At 42.1% G+C, this 21,459-nt stretch overlaps 1 protein-coding gene across 2 annotated transcripts; it reads left to right on the top strand.

The window, feature by feature from the left end:
* Nucleotides 1-757: 757 nt before the first annotated feature.
* On the top strand, nucleotides 758-20,695 carry BCL7A (BAF chromatin remodeling complex subunit BCL7A). 2 transcript variants are annotated; one of them, XM_059863210.1, is made up of 7 exons: nucleotides 809-959; nucleotides 4,998-5,106; nucleotides 8,665-8,746; nucleotides 11,415-11,511; nucleotides 13,359-13,526; nucleotides 16,143-16,264; nucleotides 17,095-20,695. In XM_059863210.1, exons 2-7 carry the CDS (start codon nucleotides 5,072-5,074, stop codon nucleotides 17,164-17,166), a joined length of 576 nt encoding a protein of 191 aa, XP_059719193.1. In that variant the 5' UTR covers nucleotides 809-959; nucleotides 4,998-5,071; the 3' UTR covers nucleotides 17,167-20,695. The 2 variants fall into 2 exon arrangements, with proteins under 2 accessions (XP_059719192.1, XP_059719193.1); XM_059863209.1 differs by lacking the exon at nucleotides 4,998-5,106 and having other exon boundaries at nucleotides 758-959.
* The last annotated feature ends 764 nt before the right edge of the window (nucleotides 20,696-21,459 follow it).

The following is a 21,459-nucleotide window of genomic DNA, read 5'->3' as shown; positions in this document are numbered from 1 at the left end:
CAAGGTCTGTCACAGCAAGTGGTGCAAGGGTGGGATGGGTGTCTGTCACTGCCCTGTACAAAAACAGGTATTATCTCTATGTAGAGTGCTTGGAGGTTTTTAAAAGCCCTGGATTTTGCTTTGTGGTAAAATGTAACTGTGCTCTTGGAGCTGCTAGACTGCATTGGTTTATCACAGAATCACGAGAATCAATTTGGTTGGAGCGTGACCGGTGACCACCCTGTCAAGTAAAGCACAGCACCAAGTTCCACATCCACTCTTTCCCTAAAGGCGAGCGGATTCCACCGCCTCCCAGGGCAACTCTTGATGACCCTTTAGGGTGGAGGCGAGCTGAAATCGGATAAACTTTTTAGTTCTGGGGTAACTTACGGCCTGAGCTCGGTGGAAGTGGGGAAAGAACGCTGTCTTGTGAGGAAAACCAGCGACGGGAACTCTGGAAGAGCCGCGCGCGCGGGGTTGGCGGCCGCCTCCGGATTCTCCCCCGCGCGGGCTCCTTTCCACCCGGCACTTCCTCCGCAGGTCCCCGCCGGGGGCGGCTCGCTGTCCCCGCGGCTCCGCGGTGACCCCTCAGCCCCGACAGTCGCACGGGGGTCGGACCCCGCTCCCCTCCCTCACGGCCCGGCCGCTCTTCCCGCCACCCGCCGTCCCCTCACGGCGCCCGCCCCTCCCCTCCCCGCCGGCCCCGCGCGTGCGCGGAGCGCGGGCCCCGCCGGGCGGGCGGGCGGAGCCGAGCGGAGCCGCCGAGCGCAGCCGTGCCGAGCCCCGCGCAGCCCCGGCATTGTGCGGGCGGGCGCCCCGACACACGGACCGAGCCGCCGGCCGCGCCGAGCGCCGCGTTCCCCGCCGAGCCCGCCGCCCCCCAGCAGCATGTCGGGCCGGTCGGTGCGGGCCGAGACCCGGAGCCGGGCGAAGGATGATATCAAGCGGGTGATGGCGGCCATCGAGAAAGTGCGCAAATGGTGAGCGGGCCGCGCCGCGCCGGGACCCCGCGCCCGCGTCCCCCCGCGCCCCGCGCCGGCCCCGCGCGGGTCCGGGGCTCGCCGGCGGCCACGGGGGGCGGGGAGCCGGCGGCACCCAGCAGCCATTTCGCTCCGGCGAGTCACATGAAGGCGGCGGCGGCGTGTGAGGGCGAGAGGCGGCTCCATTGTGCGGCCGAGCCCCCTCCCCGCCGCCCCCCGCCGCTCCCCGCGGACCCCGGCCCGCCGCCACTCGCCGCGGGTCCCGGGCCGGGCACCTCGGGCATGGGCGGGCGGCGGGGTCGGGCCGGGCGCCTCCCGCCGCCGGCCCCTACAAAGGGCCCGAGGAGCGGGCCCGGGGTGGCTCCGCCGCCCGCTCTTCTGGGTAGAAATAGTGCTCGGAGAAGTGTCCTGGAAAAAAAGAAAACACGTTAAGAATACCCCTGCGAAGCTCCCGAGAGTTTATTTTTTGTCGTTGCCTGTTTGTGTATTGATTTCACCTCTCAAGTTCCCGGGGTTTGCGCGTAAAAGCGCAGCGAAGCCGAGCGCGATCGTCTCCCACCGACGCTCCGGGAGAGAGCGCGAAGTACCCCGGGAGCCTCTCTTAAATCATAAAATTAAAGGTTATACCCCGTGTGAAATAAATCCCTTTTGTTGGGCCTTCAGCGCGTTTTGGCATTTCCCCGCTTTTGTCTTTTTTTCCCTGCTTTTGTTAGAAAAACCCACACGAGGTGTTTAAACAATACAGTACGGCGGTGGCCGCCGTGCTCTGCATGGTCGGTCCGGGGATTTGGGATGGCATAAAGAACGGTGCCGGTGTGACTCAAGAGTGAATCTTTTTTCCATCAAGTTGGCTGACTGTTCGGCAGTCTCTGTGCATGTATCTTAGAATACTTTCTTTAAACATTTGGAATCCTCGGGGAAATCCCTTGCGTTATTGTTACTGTTCATCACTCAGCTGGTTTGCACCTTTGAAATCAAGGGGACACCTCTATTGTCCTCCTCAGCTGACGTTTTGTTTTCGTTAAAAAAAGAGCAAAATACAGAGTTGAAGGTGTTCGTATTAGGGTGAAATGGATTGTTAAGTTTTAAATGGCCTTGAGCACACAAATGGGCCCGTTGGCGTGAGCCGGACAAAGAATCGGGACGTGTGTCCAGGGACGCCGGGCACGGGATGGGGATTTCAGAGAATCCAGCCTTTGTGCGGGGACCCCGAGCAGCCCCAGCTCCGCAGCTCGGGTGGTTTCAGGAACTCTCTTCTACTCGGGTGTTGTTTTTAAGTGCAGTTTGCTGACTGCTGGGCCGGCTTTGGAAGGTCAGAACAATGTGCAGCGGTGTGACAGGACTTTTGTTCCAGCCGGAGCGTGGTTGGATGTGTGGGACTGTTCTGGCTGTAGGTATTTCATTCATGAGCGCAGCACGTTCCCTTTGAATCCTGGTTTGTGGAATTCAGAGAAGAGTAGAGACAGAAGCTTGGCCATTCAACAAAATACCTTTTTTTTTTTTTTTTTTCCTTGGCAAGGACTCTCTGCCATCATGCCAGTTGCTATGGCTCTTTCTGTAAAACAGAAATCTTATGGTATAAATAGATTTCTCTACATTTTAACCTTCACGATAGACAACTTGCTATATAGAGGGTTCCTGTACAGTCATGCAGTGTTTCTGTTGGTTATTGTCAGAAGTATTGATACAACTTTTTGTGGAAGTATTTGCATAAAGCAATTTTCTTATTTTTAAAGGAATCATAATTTGAAGGTGACTCTCATGGTTAGCCCCCTCCACCTGCAGTCAAATACAATGGGAAATTAGCTAGAGAGATTCTGTGTTTTGTGTTTTCAGTGTTTTGAGAAGACGTGGCTTGTTAAATTGAACTTTCCACACTAGCAATTCCTGCATCTTCAGAAGAGCCACATAGGCAATTTCCAAGTGTGCAGTTTCATTTGCATAATAGGAGCAATTTGTTGCCATCCACAGCTCTTCTGTGGAAATGCAGCCACTGAAAATTAAAATACCTTGTGTCCAACATTTCCTAGAAGAGAGTTTTGTGAGACTTGTGTGCTCAGAGCAGTGTGTGGCAGGGATGGGCAGGGAGGCACACGGGGCTGGGACTCACCCAAGTGGACTGTGGCTTTATCCAGGGCATTATCCACCTGGCCAGGTGTGCAGCACCTTGCTGTGCTTGTTGCTCCTGTGCTGCCACCTCTGTGGATGTGCTTGCTGGAAGGCAGCTTCCATCAGGGCAGACTTTGTTCCTCAAAAAATCAGTGTTCCTGGACAGCCAGCCCTTGGATGCAGGTCCCCTGTTTTCCTGTCCATTCACAGAGCACGTGGCACTTCTGGTTATTGCTGGAACTTAGTAGTAAACAGTGAAGTTGTTACATTTTTATCTTGAGATTACTGTAACCTTATCTCCTTTGTTTAAACCAAGCTCATGAATGAGCATCTGTTTTGGAAAACACGCAGCACGTGGCATACAGAATACATGGTTGCCTTGTGTTTGTGTGGCAGAAATGTTAAATTTCCACAGTAAGAGAACAGTTCTACCTTTCTTTAACAGTACTTAAAATTCTTCTGTCAGTCTATTTTAAAAAATCCTCTGAGATTATTTTGTCTCAGTTAATAGTACAGGATTTTTTTTTGTCTTTAAAGGTTGATGAGTACATGTAGATTCCAAGTGGGCTCTCAAGAAGAGAGGGGCAAAAATTATTGTGCCCTCAACCAGCTCTAGAAAAATACTGGAGACACTCTTGGTTTGTGTCAAAGTCTGATTTATTAGATGAAGGAAAATACAGACATCTATTGAGAGACAAGGAATGAGCAAGAGGAAAGTATAAGTGGTAGGATGTCTTGGGAGGCAGTGAAATAATTTGCATGGGTACATAGCACTGCTGGACTTTAGAACAGCTGTGCAGACATGTAAGGGTGGAGGTCTGGAATACCTGGTGAGGATAGGTAAGCCTGACTTTAGAGAGAGCACCAGGAATCAGGAGATCCCACTGTGTTGCCTTCCCTTTGAATTGCAGCATTTCTCAGGAGTCCTTTGACCTTTTTCTGACCCATCAAAGCCCTGATCTGTCAGGTGATAACACCTTAGGAAGAGGAGGTGAACTTGGACAGCTGGTGAAAGTACCTGGAGAAAGCTGAGGGGAAAAGTCCCCACAGGCTATTTTACCTGGTGCCATTGGCTGGGATGCTGAGCTGTGGCTATTTAGGATTTCTAGGCAGTGCTGCTGTAGCTTTTCTGTTCACTGTCTCCATTCAGACTTGCTAAAATGCTTTTGTGTGGTATGTAATGCTCTGAGATTGAGTTTCTGCAGGTTTTGCTGCTCATGCCTCCTTCTTCAAATAGGCTTTTGCTCTGAAAAGGAGTCATGACACAGAACTCCTAACAAGATGTCTTTGGAAAAAGGCTGTTTGCTACTCCCAGATCACCTCCCTGCTTTAGCCAGTCTGTGTTGGGTTTTCTCCTAAGACTGTGGTCCAAGCAGTGGCAGTTGAAGTAGAAATACCCAGTGTATGTGCAGGAATGCACTGAAGTTCTGTAGTGGCCCAAACACTGTTACCATGCTTAAATTGTAATACCTTTCTTTTTTCTGGCTTGTGATTATTTCTCTTGACTTCAGTGGAAGCTGAAGGTGGAGTTTTGGCATGTGTGAGCCATGGTTCTCTCTGCTGTGAGCAAGGTGCCTGTGGCCACGTGGAACCAAGCAGGGCTTGCTTTAAGCCACGTGCACGTTACAGGGGACTCCCCAAATGTGCTCTGCTTAGATAAATCCAGAGAGAAGGTGTCTGTGACCACATGTCCTTGTCCAGTCTCTCTACAGGGCATTTTATTGGATTTGCAGCCTGTTCAATAAACACCATGTGTGTTTGGGGCTCCTTCACGTTAGTCACTAGACAAACATCTACTCAGCAGTAGGCGTGCTCGGAAAAGCAAGCCTACGCTTCAAAAAATCAGTTTTTGTGCATCTGACAGCACTTTTTGTGTATAATAATGGCATATTCTTTCCCATCCCCTTTCTCTTTTGCTTGATCCCACAGGGAGGTCATAATTCTGTGATTTTCACCAAACTCTGTTGCAATGCAAGTGAGTGTGATGTGATAAATTCAGCATTATGACGTCACTTCGTGATCACCAGCAGAAGATGGGGTATGTGGGAGCAAATCCGTGTGTAAATGCAGCTCACTGTGATGAATGGTAGTCATGGGAAAAGGCCAGACAAGTGGGAAAGCCTTTCCTTGAGTGATATATTGGCAGTAAAGGCTTTCTGTGTCTGCCATCAAATGTTTCTGGCACTCACTGCTGCTGCAGAAGCTGCCTTGACACTTTCTGTATAAGTGTAATATACACTGTTGTGTTTGCTCACCCATATATTACTTTTACACGTGGAATCTGATGTTCATCTGTGGAGCTTTAGTGTTATTAAACAAAGTATAAATATATTTGGGAGTCTTGGGTTGTTTAGCATGGAGAATTGAGTATATAATGATGTAAGTTCTGAGATATTAGTATGCCTCAGGCATAAGCACTGAAGAAGTGTTGATACTAATGGTTACCCTTTGTACCCTTGGCTGTCCTTTAAATGCTGTACAGATATAGTTTAGAATTTAAAAATGCTTTTACATAATTTCAGATAAATGTAAGAGTTTGTTTCTGTTGCACTGATTAGTTTCTGGATTTACTATATCTAAAATATCGAAGATACTTCTCAGTGTGGAAGATTAAAAGAAAATATATTATTGTATGTATTTCAGTTTTGCCATTTTCTGTTGTTACTCCTGAGTCATTCATGGAGAAACAGGAGAGCTTTGAAAACAGGCAAAATGAGGTTTTTTGGTAAAACTGTGGAATTTATCAGCTAGACATGGACAAGTAAAGTTGATAATTGCCACATTTTTAGCCTGATAAAGTGTCAGGTTGATGGTGTTCCATTAGGCATCTGTTCCAGTCCAACAGTCAGCACAGAGACCAGCCTACAGAGAATAACAGGGGGTGGTGCAATTACAGATATTGCTCAGTCATCACTTATCAAAGGTGGAATTGAGTGATGGGGGTGGAATTCTGGTCAGGATCTTGGGGTGGGTGGATGCAGCAGACAGGAAAACAGGTGAAGAAACCATTTAAGTTTTCACAACAGACTGAGCACAAGAGTTCATGAGTTCCTCATTCCTGTTCCAGCACTGGGCCAGTGAGGATCTTCTGTGATTTGTGCAGCATTTCCCAAAGTTGCTGCCATGGGCAGCATCAGTAAATTGTCAGTTTTCACTGAGGGAAACTGAAAAGGAAAGTCCCTGATCAGCAGGTTGGGATGGTGTCTTTGCACAAAAGATTAAAAAGTGAGTGTTCAGAGTAGAAGTGGGTTTGGGGTTTTTGTTTGCTTGTTTGGATTTTGGGTTTTGTTTTGAAATGGTAAGGCAGTAAGTATTACAGATAATATTCTAAGCTTAATTTGCAATAAATGTCATAAATCTTGAAATGATTTTACCCTGTTGATCTTGAATGTCTGAAAGTCATTGTGTTTCTTTGTTAACAAATTTGTGTTTGTGCTGCCAATGCTTTTATTAAGTTTTAGGGGAGGTTGTCTTCTCTTTTTTCTTATTAATACTTTCATGGTCTTAAACTGTCAATACTGTAAATACTTACAGAAGTAAAATATTTGCATAATAACACTGTGATGTTGGGTTTTCTTTTTAGCCATAAGTTTGCAGGACTGGGATGTTGGTGTACTTCCATCACAAAATATTCTTATTCCCGTTGTTGTCTGAATTACTGTGTATTGAAATCAGTTGAAAAATCCCTAGAGCTGAGGGTTATCAAAACTTAAAGTGGTAAGAAGCTCAGAAGAGTTAAAATGTCAGGGCTGACTTTAATACTAGAAGGAAAAAGTTACTAATATAGGTTTCCTCCTGTGTTCTACAGTCTGTCCAGTGAAGATGCTGTGTGAGGCTGCTTTGAGATGCTAACAGGTATCTTGAACTTTTGGTTTTCCAGTGCAGCATCTCTAAGTAATATTTTGCTGTAGGAAAAGACTAAAATCTTGATTTTTTAAAAAAAGCATTTATTCACCTCTCCCCACACCCAGAACAAAACCCCAGCTGGTTTTATTTCCATAATTTCAAAGGTTTTCTTAAGTAGAAATAAATCTAGTTTGTCTTGTATCCTTAAAAAAACCCAAATTATATCATGATCATCTCTTCACAATTAAGTATGCTCTCATTATTGACATGCCCTCATCTCCACTCTCATTTTTGTCGCATGTAGAGCTCCAAATTAGAGTGAAATTGGATTTTGACATACTTTAGCCACCTAGTGTACCCAAATGGCTGTGTCTAAACACATTGAGGGAACACTGCTCCATGAAGAGCTGTGGGAAAGAAATGAATTTGAAATAGTTTTGGACTTTAATTAAAATATCATTATGGACAGAGCCAAAATGTATCTAATAGTCACATACAGTTTAGTTTTGCTTTTGTTCTTAATTAAACAAGAAAATGCCTCTTCCAAAGGAAAAATATAAGATTGGCTTTGGTAGCTAAAACAAATAGTCAGGAGGATGTTTGTGACATTTGTACAGCAGGGCTGCTTTTGATTCTGGAGGCCCTTTCTAAAAATGGAGCTATCACATATATGTAAATATATATATTTGGAGTCACATCCAGCTTCTCCCATCCTGCAAAGAACAATTTTTATTTTTTAATCTATAACTGGATCCCAAATCTATTATTTAAATGTGTTTATGGGAAAAAAAAGCCTGAGATCTCATGCCAAATTAATTTCAGATGTTCCTGAATATTTAATGGAATTGGTCTTTGTTGTTAACTTTTAATCGATCCATTTGCAGAGCTGCATTGCAAACCCAGGAACCAGCAGTGGTAATCTGTGACCTGAAAACTGATCCCAGAAACGTGATGAAATTTCTCTGGCATTGTGGACCTTCTTTAAACCCCTGATGTGTAGAGCTCAAGGAGTGCATCCCTCAGCTGAGCATCCCTCTCCACCCCGGCCCTGGGAGCCCCGAGGCAGAGCCACCCTGCAGCCACATTTCCTTCCCCTTTGTCACCATTCAGGCTGGCAGGGTCTGCACACAGCAGCCCAGGCTGTGCTTTCCCCTCCCTGCCAGGCTCAGCCTTGCCTTTCCCCAGAGCTGGGCTCTCCAGAGGCTGCATTCTGCACCATGGCACTGATTGCTCCCTGTGAGGCTGTTGGTTCTACAGCTGGAATTGCAGAGCTGTCTGTCAGGGGTGTGGAGTGAGCATTAAATTGCCAGCAGCAAATTTCTGCCCCCCAAATACACCTCAGATGGTCAAAATGCATCTAGATTTCTAATCCCATTAAACAGCTTCATGACAATCAAAACACACTGGTCTGTCTAAACCCTCTTCTGCTGTCTAGAAACCTAAGTGAAAATTGTAGGCTTTAAATCTGCATTTTCAATTGCTGTTCTTCTTAACTTTATCTTTAATCCAGATCTTATTACTGCTACTGCAGTTACTCACCCAGTCAAGTAACAGCCCTGAGAAATCTGGAGGTTAGCAGTGCTCTAGCAAGTTGTGAAATGCAAAGAACAATTTGCACAATGCAGTGCTAAAGACGATGTCATAGAGATCATCCTACTTAATAGGCTGTTTAAATTCTTGACAACTTACAATAGTAGATCACTCTCTTCTGAATCTGAAGTGTAACTTCTCCTGCATTGTAATTTTGTAGGGAGAAGAAGTGGGTGACAGTTGGCGACACATCCCTAAGGATTTACAAATGGGTACCAGTAACAGAGCCTAAAGTGGATGATGTAAGTATCCTGCAGTATCTTGCCTTTTCCAGATGTAGATGCTCCTGTTTAGGCAAAGTCAAAAGAAATACTCTTTGATTTCCATTGAGCCTTTAAGCTAAGACTGGTGTGGGTCTTGCAAGCTCCAGGGGGATGTTGATCTCTACAGCAAGTGATGTGGATGGGTGAGTGGGACAGTCTCCCTGGAGTCAGCTGGGATCAGTTCTCAGATAACTCTTAAACATGCAGCTGAAACTGAGTTTGAAACCTTTCTCTGACTAACTGGGAGGCAGGGAGGGAGAGTTATGGCATGGATTATTTTTCCCCTCTTTGTGCCTGGTGATTTAAAGGTTTGGAACAGGGCAGAAAACATATTCTATGTCTGCATCACTGCTGTTTTGCTCAAAACCAGATGGAAAACATTTGACATGAGTGTAGTACTATCCTGTGGAGCTGGGATCACTTCTATTAAGATGTCCAGCCAAATAATACAGCAGCACATGCTTCTGTTGTCATGTGTGTTTTCTCTTGATAAATGTTCTGTCTGTGCATCCTGTTTATGTTGTGTGCACTGTTTGTGTGGCATAAAAATAAGTGTAAAAATAAAAGTTGATAGGACTTACAAATTGGTTTTTAAAATGATCATTGCTCTCATCTTATAAATTGCAATATTGTGATAGAGAGAACACTAACCCATGATGCCACAATAAATTAATGACACGATAGAAAACATATCCTAAGTTTGGTACTCTTTCCTTGGGCTGTCATGTGCTTTTACTTTACCTGAGATGTGAGTGAAGGCCTATTTGGAAGAAAACTTCTATATTAATAGATGTGTAAAATGGTGTTTTTTCAGACAAGACAGTGTCATGACCTTGTCTTACTCAGACTCCAAATTTAAGACCTATTTTTTTTATTAGGATTACTTTAACTGAGTTTGTTTCTTTCTGTGCTTTGGTTGTCCCACAGATTTCAGGAACTGTCAGAGTTGTGGTAAACCTCAGGGGTTCTTCCAGTGCTTGGGCAGCATCTCTCTGAAGTTCCCCCTTGGGAATTGGGAAACCTGTCCATTCTTTCTAGTTGTCAAATGTTTGGTCTTGATTTTATTATTTGTAGTACATAGTGGGGGAAAATTGTGCTGTCTGTGTGAGAGGGAGTGCAGGGTTTAGGATATTTAGGCTCAGGGCTTCTGGCAGTTGTTTTCCTGCTGTTCAGCTGTGCCTGCAGGATGGGTGCTGTGGGACTTGGAAACAGAATTTCTGAGTGAGCTTCTGGAGGAATTTTCAAGGTCACTGCTACCCAAAGTCAGGTTCTCTATTATGAAGAATGGGTTTATGTAATGGTTTCTGTGTGCAGAGTTTAATTGTGTTTTCTAAGCCATCATCTCTAGGTTGAGGCTCCAGATTTGCAGAAATTGGGACACTTGTTTAAGACCAGTTACACTGGTGTCCTACAGTCATATTTCAAGTAGAGGCTGTTGTGCAGCTGCAGTTGTTGCAGGCTTGATGTTGGCAAGGTTTCTGTCCTGCTGCTCTGAAAGTCCTCACAAATCACACAAGCACGTAGATTTTATATAAATGTAATTTATTTATGTAAATTATCCCTACCTGATATATAAGTACCAGGTAGGGATAGTTTTGTCTATTAAATTTTGTTGTGGACATCTTTTTATATCCAGTTTCATCCACTCTGAAGGACTAGACAATATATTTGCTTTTCACTAAAATAGTAGGGTGGTGCCTTCCCCTATTTCAAGTGGAAGTTGTCTTTGATTTTGGTGAACAGAAATTAAATTACTTCCCCCCTCACGTTTTGCTCCTTAGACACTTTGACATTTCTCTGCACTACAATTAGCTTGGCTCTTCCTCCTCCTGGTTGTGGAAGGCAGTTCTGGAACCTCACCACTCTGATGGTTAAAGCTCTTTAAAAAACACCTGTGGGCTTAAATTGCTCACAGTCACTTTCAGTGTTTCTTTTGTGGCAAAAGTGTCCTTTTTACCTTTAAAAAACAACAAACCTGAGAGAGATCATAACCCCTCCTGACCTCTCATTTTGCAAAGGTAAAGAATTCTCACCTCTGTTTTATGCATCAGCAAGTAAAAATGTGCCTTGTCTAAGTTTAGAAGCAACCTTAATAATCTAAAATAGAGAGGAAAGTCTCTCCAGATGTCACTTGTTGAATTTCTTCTGCAGTCTTAGACAGTATTTGATTGTGGTTCAGTTCCTTCCCTCACTGGAGGGCAGTCTCTGTCCCAAAGGGTGAGCTCAGAGCATTCTTCCTGGAGTCAGGCTTTGAATTGTCTCCTCAGCAGGCAGGATCTCCAGAAGCAGTGCAGCTGCCTCTTTTTCCTGTGAGTCTGCTTACGTCACCTCCGAATTGCAAATGCTGCATCCCCCAGCAGGCACAGATTCCCCACGTGCTGGATGCCACAGTCCCTCCCTTTGTTTTCATCCTGGTGGGCTGGGAGCAGGTGGGGACCCACAGCTCATGCAGGGCTTGTGCTCTGTGGTTTAGGCCAATCTGATTTTTCTTAATCCATCTTTCAGTTTTAATGAAGAAACAGCATTAGTTGTAGAGGAGGAGGAGGAGGAGGTTTCACTTGAGGTTGTGTGGGGAGGGTTTTACACAGCAACATGGATTCCTCTGCATGGCCATAGTCTCATTTGGGTGGTGCCTTTTGTTTTTCAGAAAAATAAGAATAAGAAAAAGGGCAAAGATGAAAAGTGTGGCTCTGAAGTGACCACTCCAGAGAACAGCTCCTCCCCAGGGATGATGGACATGCATGGTGAGTGGGAGAAGCTCAGACCCAATTCCCCTCTTACACTGCTGTGAAAGTGTAAACCAACAGCCTCAGATCCTCCACTGCTCTGATGTATGGACTTGAATCAAAATAAGGAACACCATCAGATACTCACTTGGTACCTTGGACTTCTCTTCTGTGGATGTACTAACAGTTGTTTAAATGCCATTTATTTACGGGCTGTGAGTGTAAAGGAAAAAAATTGTTAGAGGAGTTAAATATAAAAATAAAATAAGAAATATCTACCATTCAAAGCACTGCACTCAGGTGCAAGAATACCTCAACAGTTTGCTGCTTGAAGAGCCAAAGGCTCAGTGGGATCTACTATAATTTAAGCAGGTTTTGTACTTATTAACTCTCTTACTGATTAAGGTCAAGAGAATTCTGCAAGAGCCAAGAAACTGAGCTCTGGTTCTGTGATGCCTTCTTTCTGCTGCAGCTTGAAGAAATTAACTGCTCAAGAAAACATTTTTTGTTTGCCAGTCAGGCACTATGAGGTCAATTTTATTTTAATTTTTTTTTAAATGTGACTTTTGAGTGTTAGCCTGGTGTTTATTACAGAGCAGCTTGCACAGCTCAGCTCTGCTTCAGGTTTTTACCTTCTGGGTGTTTGGATAACAATTATGGCTGAGAATGCAGCACTGTTTGGGCTGATAAGAGAGGATCACTTTTTAGTGGGTTGTAATTTTTTTATTTCAGTTTTATTTGCATTTGTGCTGCTTCACAGTTGCTTTTTGCAGTGCTGACAGCAAGTGTGGTCTTGCAGTTAAAAGAATGAGCAGGGGTTTTGCAAGTCTGGATTAATTTTTCATCTGTTTCAAACCTTTTAACTTTTTCCTTGGTCAGATAATTTAATTTTTTTAAGTCTTGATTCTCCCATTCATGAGGTGAATGTACCACTTGCTTTTTTATCACTTATCACCTGTATTTTTAACTGTACAATTTCACACTGTACAATTTTGTGCTAAACTTACTCTGAATTGACTTCAGGCTGCTCTGGAGAGAGGTGGTCCCAGCAGCAGCTCTGTGTTCCTGAAGCCCTTTGGTTGTACAGATGCAGAGGGAGGTGGATTGACTTGTATTCTAGTAATTTAATTAATAATATTTGGCAGGGTTGGTTTTCTTTAGGGAGCAGGAACTTCCCTCTTGGTTATCCATGGATGTTAGTCTGGCTTAAAGGAAGTTGCACCCCAGTGCTATGTGTAAAATAATAGCTGAGCTACTTAAACCACTATCACAGGGACAGGGCACAGGCAGAATATTTCCTGTTAACTACAGGTCTGTGCTGCAGAGGATTAAAATACTGGGATCCAAGTTCTTGAGGGCTGGAGAATATTCTGGACAATTATCACTTAGAAACTGTTGATATTGGGACTGGATGTTACATTTCACCTTGAAGGGGTTTTAGGTTGTTGAGTTTTTTTGACCTTCAGGACTCAATTCAAAAATATCTGCTTATCTGAACATGGGAGTGATGGGTATTTGGAAATGTGCAGCATGAACTTGCTTAGCCCTGTGTTATATGAGACTGGCACTTTGGTTGATCTGGTTTACTCATATTACAAAATTCTGGGTTCTTTTGCATCAGATCTGAGTAAAACACTCTTTGTTTTAATGTATAAAATTAGAATTAGATTTTTAGTAACTGCTTGAGAACTCCTTAGGCTGGTGTGGAAAGAAGTTGGATGTGTAGTGTGAGTCTGAATGATTGGGCTTGATCCCTAATGAGCTAAATTACATCATGTGTTAGCAGGGAATAATGTGGAGGCATTAGGGTGTGCTTTGTATCTTGTCAAATGAAACTTGGTTGGTTTTCACTCTTCTGTTCACAGATGACAATAGCAACCAGAGTTCAATAGCTGATGCTTCTCCAATAAAACAGGAAAACAGCAGCAATTCCAGTCCAGCACCAGAGCAGAACTTGGCAACACAAGCAGACGGCACTGAAGTCAAGTCTGACGAAACTCAGGCAGAGGCAAAGGAGCAGCCTGGTTCAGAAGGTGAGCTGGGAGAGCCATTTGAAAGCCAAACAAAGAAAGTTATCTTTTAGTGTGTTATTTATTTGCTTATCCACTTTAAGATCTGGTAAATAATAATTTGAAAGAGATGGTTTCTGAATTCTTGGCATTTATGTGAAAATGGGCCATAATTTCTCTGACCTACTGGTGCTCTTTCATACAACTGGAAAGGTCACACTGACATTCAGGGGTCTTTTCAGAGGGAAACAAACAAAATACTGGTTTATTGTTCTCCACTCTCAGTCTTGAAAGAATAAATAATTTAAAATCATCTTTGAAATGGCTGCTACCATGTAATCACACAAGTCCTGGAAGGTATTAGTTTGTGTAGATCTCTGGAAGTTGATGCCTTAGTGTGACAGTAAAATAGAGGTGAGATACTTTGAAATTACTTTCTTAATTTTGTAAACTATAATGCAAGCTTTCTTTTCTCATAACCCTGCTTGCTACTTATTCAGAAGTTAGCTCTCAGTTCTGTCCTAATTTTCTGAAAGCATTACAAGATTCTATTGCAGTTGTGGACAGATTAAAAATATATGTGGGTTAAGGGATTGTTCTGGCCCTCACTCTTTAAATGGTATTTTGGGTAATTGAAACATGCTCTGTATTTATAGTCTTGGGAAGATAACTTTCATTGTCCTATTATAACAGATAAAAGATGTCCTTAACACCATTCTAATGGTATGGTTGCAGAATTCTTCCCATACCAAAGCAATTAAATTATGCCCTCCTGATTTAGTTCTTCACTCAGTAGATCCACTGACCAATTTAAATTTAGAACTTTTATCTTGGTAATGCCAGAGTGCTCAAATATGTTAAGTGTTGTCATTGTTAACTGGGGTTACAATTTGACAACAGAACCATCACCAAATTGGAATAAATCAGAGCAAATAATACCTCCACTTGCATATTTGGCCACAGTAAATAGTAAGGATTTACTCCTTGGTCTAATATTGTCTGAACCTGCTTATGTGAAGCTGTTGCAGAGCATGCATGTTCCCCTGGTTAAATTTAGGTTCAGGGAAAATCATACCAAGTCCTCTGGATGAAGAGCCAGGTATTGTAAAATGAAAGGGAGCCATAATAGCAAAAAAATCCTGTTATTAATGCAGGGGTTTTCAGTTGGTTAAATGCTGTGTTAAACAATTTATTAAACATTTATCTACCTTGTTGTGATCAGTCAGAGCCCTGCAGTTGGGACATTATTCAGCTGGACAGGGTTAATGACCTTGCCTGTCTATCTCATGTTACTCCACTGAAATGAGGGAGGTTCCTGTCAGCCACTTTGTGTGGTCAGAAATGCTTAATGAGGAATCAAATAAAACAGGTGGATTCAAAGCATTCTGCTGTGTGAACAAGTCCTGCAGGCATTGGAATGGCTTGAGGCTTGGTGGTTTAAGGTGTGGTTCCCCTTGCCCAAAGGTCAGCAGCAGGCTGTGTTTCATCAGGAGCAGCTGGAAGAGAACAGCAGTGATGAGCTGGGGCTGGATTTGTCACAGGGAGATGGGAACATGGCCAGGTGCTCCTCAGCTCAGTGGGGGCTGAGAGATACACAGCAAAAATCAAAACTCAGATTTCTTTGGACCCTTGGGACTTGTTTCTTTATCAGCATGAAGATGCTTTTCTGGTGAGACATGGACAGGAAGAGGATTCTGCCCGAGTTTGCTGAATGTGATCTTTGAGATGCTCATGATGGCATTACTTTGTCTGGAATTCAGAAATGCTTGTGATGCTTTTTACACAGTACACCACAAAAATATCCATTTTTCACTGGTTATGGCATCTTCATTAACCAAAGCTGTCCTGCAATTTTGTTTGATCTTGCATTTCTCTTCATATGGAATAAATTCATATAATTTTTGGGTCAGGGATCTAGGAATACATTTTACATGCCCTTGTCCCCTGTTTAAATAAATGGCTGCTTTAACCTTGAGTCTTCTGAAAGTCTTGTTTGGAGAGAGAGAAGGGTTTTTAAAAACAAACAAACAACAACAACACAAACAAACACACACACACAAAAAAAAAAAAACACAAAAAAAAAAAAACCACCCAGTGAAAGCTGAAAGCAAATAACTGTAATAGGCTGGAGGACTTCTTCACCTGTCCACCAGAATTAAAACATTTTTTTAGTTAGCTGAATTTCTAAATTTTATGTCAAATATCTTATCAAGAAAAAAAAAAGGATTTTATATTTATGGCTGAATTTTGATTCAGGTAACTTTATTCTTTCTCTGCTTAGCCACAGGTGTTTAGATCCATTAGTTGTAACACTTCAGCCTTTTGCTTCTGGTTTGAAGGAATTCCCTTGCAGTCCAGACTGGTTTGCTGAGGGCTCAGACATCCTCTGTGAGGCTGTGCAGGAGCTTGGCTCCCTCTAGGGTCTGATCCCAGGGTCTGTGCTCTGGCAGCAGCTGGGTTGTGATCCTGGAGTTTGAGCTTAACTCATCATATTCATGCACTTGTTGTGTGTGTTTTCATTAATGGTTGCAGTGTGGGTGAAATGGATGTGCTGGGGATGTTGTTGATGGGAGGACATCCTGGAAAGCTCCTGTTGAAAGCTTTCATTTGTTTGCTTAAAATTATCTCTTGCCATTTCAGATACCTCTGATGAACAGAATTCACAGTCTTCAATGGAAAATTCCATGAATAGTTCAGAGAAAGCAGAAATTCAGTCCTCTGGAGAAAATGATTTAATTACAGAGGCATCTAAAAACTCTCAGGTAACTTTAAATGCAATAGTCCAATTGCAAGGACCTTGGAAAAGTTGATTTTTAGTTAAAAGCAAATATAAGGATGACAGTTGTGTATTTCTATTAATTTCCAAAGTGAGGACAGTAAAGCAGCTGTAGAGTATTAAATGTGCCTGTACCTGGTTTTATGGTCCAGCTGGCTGGCTGCTTGAATCTCACAGAACTGGAACAGTAGAACCAGATTGGTCTGATGGATTTCTTGGTTTCTTAAACCAGACCATGCTTTTAAGTGAATATTAACATTTTACATTAATAAATTGCTTGGAACAAACCTACTGGACCCTTTGAGGACCATTCAGAAGTAGAACACCTTCTATAAAGGTAAATGTTTGTGGCAGTTAGGAGAGTTGATTTGTGGATCCTTGGATGTTTATTTACTCACTGAAACACTGAAAAATTCTGGGTGGGTGGGAGGAAGAAATTATCCTTGCAGTTGTGCCCTTCTCAGGGCAGGACAAGTGCAGCTCCTCAGGCAGAGCCCTGCTCCTCCTGGTTTTCCTGTGGGTCCTCAGTTTCAGTGCACCCTCCATCGAGGCTGTTCCTTGGAATATTCACTGTGGGGTTTAGCCTGGAACTAGAATTTTGCTCCTTGTACATGACAACAAGTGCAAAGATGCTGAGGTAAGATGTAAATAGAGGAGTGATTTCAGGCAGCACTGGGACATGTTCTGGCATCCAGGGATGCTTTGTCTGGGACACATCACCCTGGGGAATTGGTTGGTGCTGTTTGTTTGATGTTTGTGGTGCCTGAACTTCAGAGCAATGATAACGTGGCTGTTTTTCTTTTCCCCCTCATTAAGGACTCTGAAGGAGTGCCACCTTCTAAAAAGATGAAAGTAGAGGCTTCCCAACAAAGTGTTGAAGAGATTTAGACTATAGATTTTTCTGGTCAGTTTTTATGTAAGGTACATCAGTGGGCTTAATTATAGAACAACCTTACTTAAGCATCTTCTCTTGGATGAGGACAGAACTCCTAACTTTTCAAGTTACCAAGCAAAAATCCAAGAAAGCCTAACAAAGGTTTAACTTCTCAGACACTGAAAACTTTTTCCTGTGAAACAAACATTGAGAACTTTTAAGTTACTGTCTCTGAATTGGTTGGAGTAAACAACTCAGGAGGGGTCTACGCACTGTTTCTAAAGTCAAAATTACAATTATGTTGCTGCTGTATTTTTTTTTTCATTTCTCTATTTAACATTGTAAGATATTTAAGGATGGTACAGGTCAGGTATTAGCTTTCATGTGAAGTTCATTGTTCTGGCGTGATGTCTGCTTTTGTTTTGTGCCTTGTGTTCTGAAAACAGTGCTAACTTTTAAAAGTTGTTTTGCAACTGTCTCCTTTGCAAAGTGGCCTATGTTTGCATAATGCCATGTTAGTAAGGCTTTTTTTTTTTGCTTTTTTTTTTTGTTTGGGGTTTTTGTTTCGTTTTTAAGTTTTAAATCCCTGGTGCTTAAATTTTTAAACAACTACAAATCAGGAAGCCATTTTCACTCTTGGAGTCCAAGGAGAAAAAGGAGCTTGATATTTTATTTTAGCAGCTATAGTGGAGATCTTTTATTGAATGCATGGCATTCGCAACTGTAAATTTGGTCTTCTAAATACTTAACTTCATCAGAAGTTAACATGATCTGTTTACCATTTATAGTCCAGATCTGAATAGATATTCTAACACAGGCACTTAAAATACTTAGTATTAGGTCCAGATCTCTGTACTGGGTACAACTTGCTTTACAGGAAAGTTCCACTATGTACATAAATAGGATCAAAGGGATTGATGCACAGTGAGTTTATTTTCAATTGGTCTTTTTTGATATCATGTTTTCACTGAACTGGATTTCATTGTACTGTTTCATTATGAGATGTTTACTTCTATATTCCAGGAAAATACTGTATTGGGGGGTAGGGTTCCTTATTTTCTTTCAGCAAGTCTTGTAAATAAGCCTTGTTGTTTCCATAGTCCAGTTCCTAACTCCAGTTAGGAATGTTCCTTCTCTTCCAATTAACGTTGAAGTGTGCTTATGCTAAACTAATGAAAAGGCACAAGGTAGGTGCAGCTCCCCTCAAATTCCTGGCAAGCAGAAGCGTGGAACCATCTGCATCAGGTCACGAGGGTCTGGTCTTCCAGTGGTATTTGTACTTCCAGGGAATAAACCCTGATCTCCCACTTCCATGCACACACATCCATCCACGTGTCCATCCGTGCTGCTGGGTCGGGCCCTTGCTCTGTCTTCTCCTGCTGTGGGAGATGGAACTTGCAATTTCAAATACGATCTCACAGCTCTGGAAATGGTTGAGTGTAGTTTGTAAGCTGAAAAACTGTAAATACTTTTTTAGATGAAAAAAAAGAAAAAAATAAAAAAGAAGTTGCTTCCAGTTGATAACGTTTTTTCATCAATTAGGTTTGTGAAGCTTATATAGGTCTGAATTCTCCAATAGTGAAAATGGCTTGCACTTAGACTACTGCATTACATTTGCAATTACCACTTTATTAGGAAAACTAATGAGGAACTGGGGGGAGGGAAAAGGGGAGGGAGGAGTGGGGAGCCAATACTGACCTTCCGTAAGATGTTTGTAGGATTGAACCCCAAATACCTATGACACTCAACTTTTCCTTTATGTTGAAATAAAACATTTTGGATTTTAACTGAATAAAATTTGATTGCAAATCATTCATGAAAACAGCGTGCTCCCTAATAAGATTCTGGGATTTCTGGTCTGATCATGAAGTCCGTTAACATTCTGAAAATAAGGAAATGAGGAGCCAAAAACTGAATTTGCACAATATATGCAATGAAACGGTAGAATTCTCTCTTGAATTGTGTGTATGCCTAAAATGTGGATAACTGGTCCTTGATGATTGATTTGTATGTATATTACATTCAGATTTAAGTGATATTTTGTGAGAAGTTCTATTGATATATTAAATGGGCAAATCTAGAAAGATTCAAACTTTTAAATATTTTTGATTTACTAACTTTTCATTATTCTTAATGCTAAAACAAAACAAATTGATGCCACCTTGGACAAGTAGTCGTGTTTACTAATCCCTCCCTTCAGGTGCATCGCAGCAAGTTTTTAATTTTCATTTTGTAGACGTTTCCAAGGGAGTAAATAGACTTTTCATTTAGGAACTAATTCCTGTACTTTAGGAAGAAATAAAATATATAAATAGCACTAAAAATACCTCAAATTTTTCATTAGATAGAAACATTTATTGGCATTATTGACATCAACCAGGTTTAATTATAAACTTCCTTTTCTCTCCTGTGGCTTCTGCTCGGAACTGTTCATTGTTCTGTGGCTAATGAGACAAGGCATCATAACCATCTTCCTAGAGGCTTTATTTCTGAGGTAGAAATCCTTTATTTACAGCTTCTACAGAATGCATTCAGATCTTTTATTTTAACCAGAGATTCTAGTGACAACAGACAACTGAACAAGCAGATAGATTTGGGTTCCTTAGACCTGCTATTGTCAGTCTCTGAGGGAAGAGACTTTGACATTATCTGGTATGAAGAAATCCAAAATAGTGTATAAGACTGTTATTAGTCTTTTTTTGAAGTGCCTGATAACATTTATGGGCCAACGGATGTGATTGAACACATTTTAATGCCAGAAAGTACAGATGGGACCAAACCAGAACATGGAATTCAAATCCACTGAGGTTTGAAACCAAATCTAAATCCAGCTTTTTTTGGCTTGGACCTATCTCTACCCAAAACTTGTTTTATGAACTCACTGTAAAAGGGTTTATTGAAAGCATTGAGAGGTGGAGCAGGAGGAGAGATGTAATTTTTTTCAAGATGACTGAAAGTTCTCATACAGCTGATGTTTTAGAAATAGTGCAAATATCAAGAAGTGCTTCCTTGCTACAATGCTGAATGTTGGAGCTTCAGTTACAAATAAATAAATAAATAAAATAACAAAAAAATATGAAAAAAAAAAGAAACTAGAAGCAAGCAAGTAATTTAGCTGAGTTTGTGGAACACGTGGGAAGGCCTTCCAGATAATCGATTTACTCAGCCAAACATTTTATAGCAGAACTATTCCTTGGAATTTTTATGCTTGGGAAAGTAGTTGTTAAACATTCCAAAAAGTGCTGGCACTTACAAAACAACAACAAAAATAAAATCAACAAGGCAGTATAAAATATCGGTTTTGGGTGGCTATCTTCATACATAAGCATTGTCATGTTTTGGAATGTTCTTTATCTCTAAGGGCCTGTTAGAAGGTGTAAAGAATTTTGTTTTCTTCAATACCTAATCGTTTTCCATCTTATGATTTGTGTGTGTGTATTGTACAGCAGTATAATTTTTCACTTATTTATTCCATCGGTAGTTATGGTTTGTACAATGTACAATGGTTTCATTTCAAAATAAAATAAAAAATCACAACATGAATGCTGTGTGAATAATTTTTATCAAGAAACCTAATCTCAGTTTGCTTCCTTTTGGTTTTTTATTTTTTTAATTTGCAATAAATTTCTGGTTTTATAAATGGTATTTTTAAATGGTGTTGTCTCGTTTGGTAACGCATAAAATGATCCACCTTTGAGAAGTCCAAAGGTGTCTTGATAATTGTGTGGTGGGGCAGGGGCAGGTGGTGGTTGTAAGAACAACAAACAGATATGACCAATGTAATTACAGCAATCTGCAGAATAATTTGGTAATTTAAGATAATTCATTTACCAAACTCCTCGTTTGGTGCTCGGTTAATGGGTTGTGGTACCTTAAATTGGAGGGGGTAGGGAAGGCAGAGTGTGGAAACGTGCTTCGGTTTGGAAACAAGCTCGATCCAATGATTGCAAGGGTAAAACTCCTGAAGAGTTTTGGAAAGATTCTTTACATTCAAGATGGATATAAAGTGTCCAGCTTATTTTTAGTGTTTGGTGTGCTCTGTCCCAAGGTGGCCTGCAGTTCCACAGGCAACTGGGCTGCTCTGCTGGCTCTGGCTCCCAGCGGGGCGAGCCCCAGCCTGCTCCCACCTTGGCTCTCTCACATTTACTGGGGTGCTTGTAACATCCTTACCAGCCCCTTAAACTCACTAACCTGGGAAGGAAACTGGTTTAGTTTGGTTTTTTCCCTTCTCCAGATTAGTGAATTAAACCAGGAGACACGTATCAAGGAGTCCCATACGGGGTGGAACTGGAGAGACAGGAAAGAAC

The sequence above is a fragment of the Haemorhous mexicanus genome, chromosome 19 (assembly GCF_027477595.1).
Source record: "Haemorhous mexicanus isolate bHaeMex1 chromosome 19, bHaeMex1.pri, whole genome shotgun sequence".
NCBI classification, from domain to species: Eukaryota; Metazoa; Chordata; class Aves; order Passeriformes; family Fringillidae; genus Haemorhous; species Haemorhous mexicanus.
This window is presented reverse-complemented; position numbering and strand designations above follow the sequence as displayed.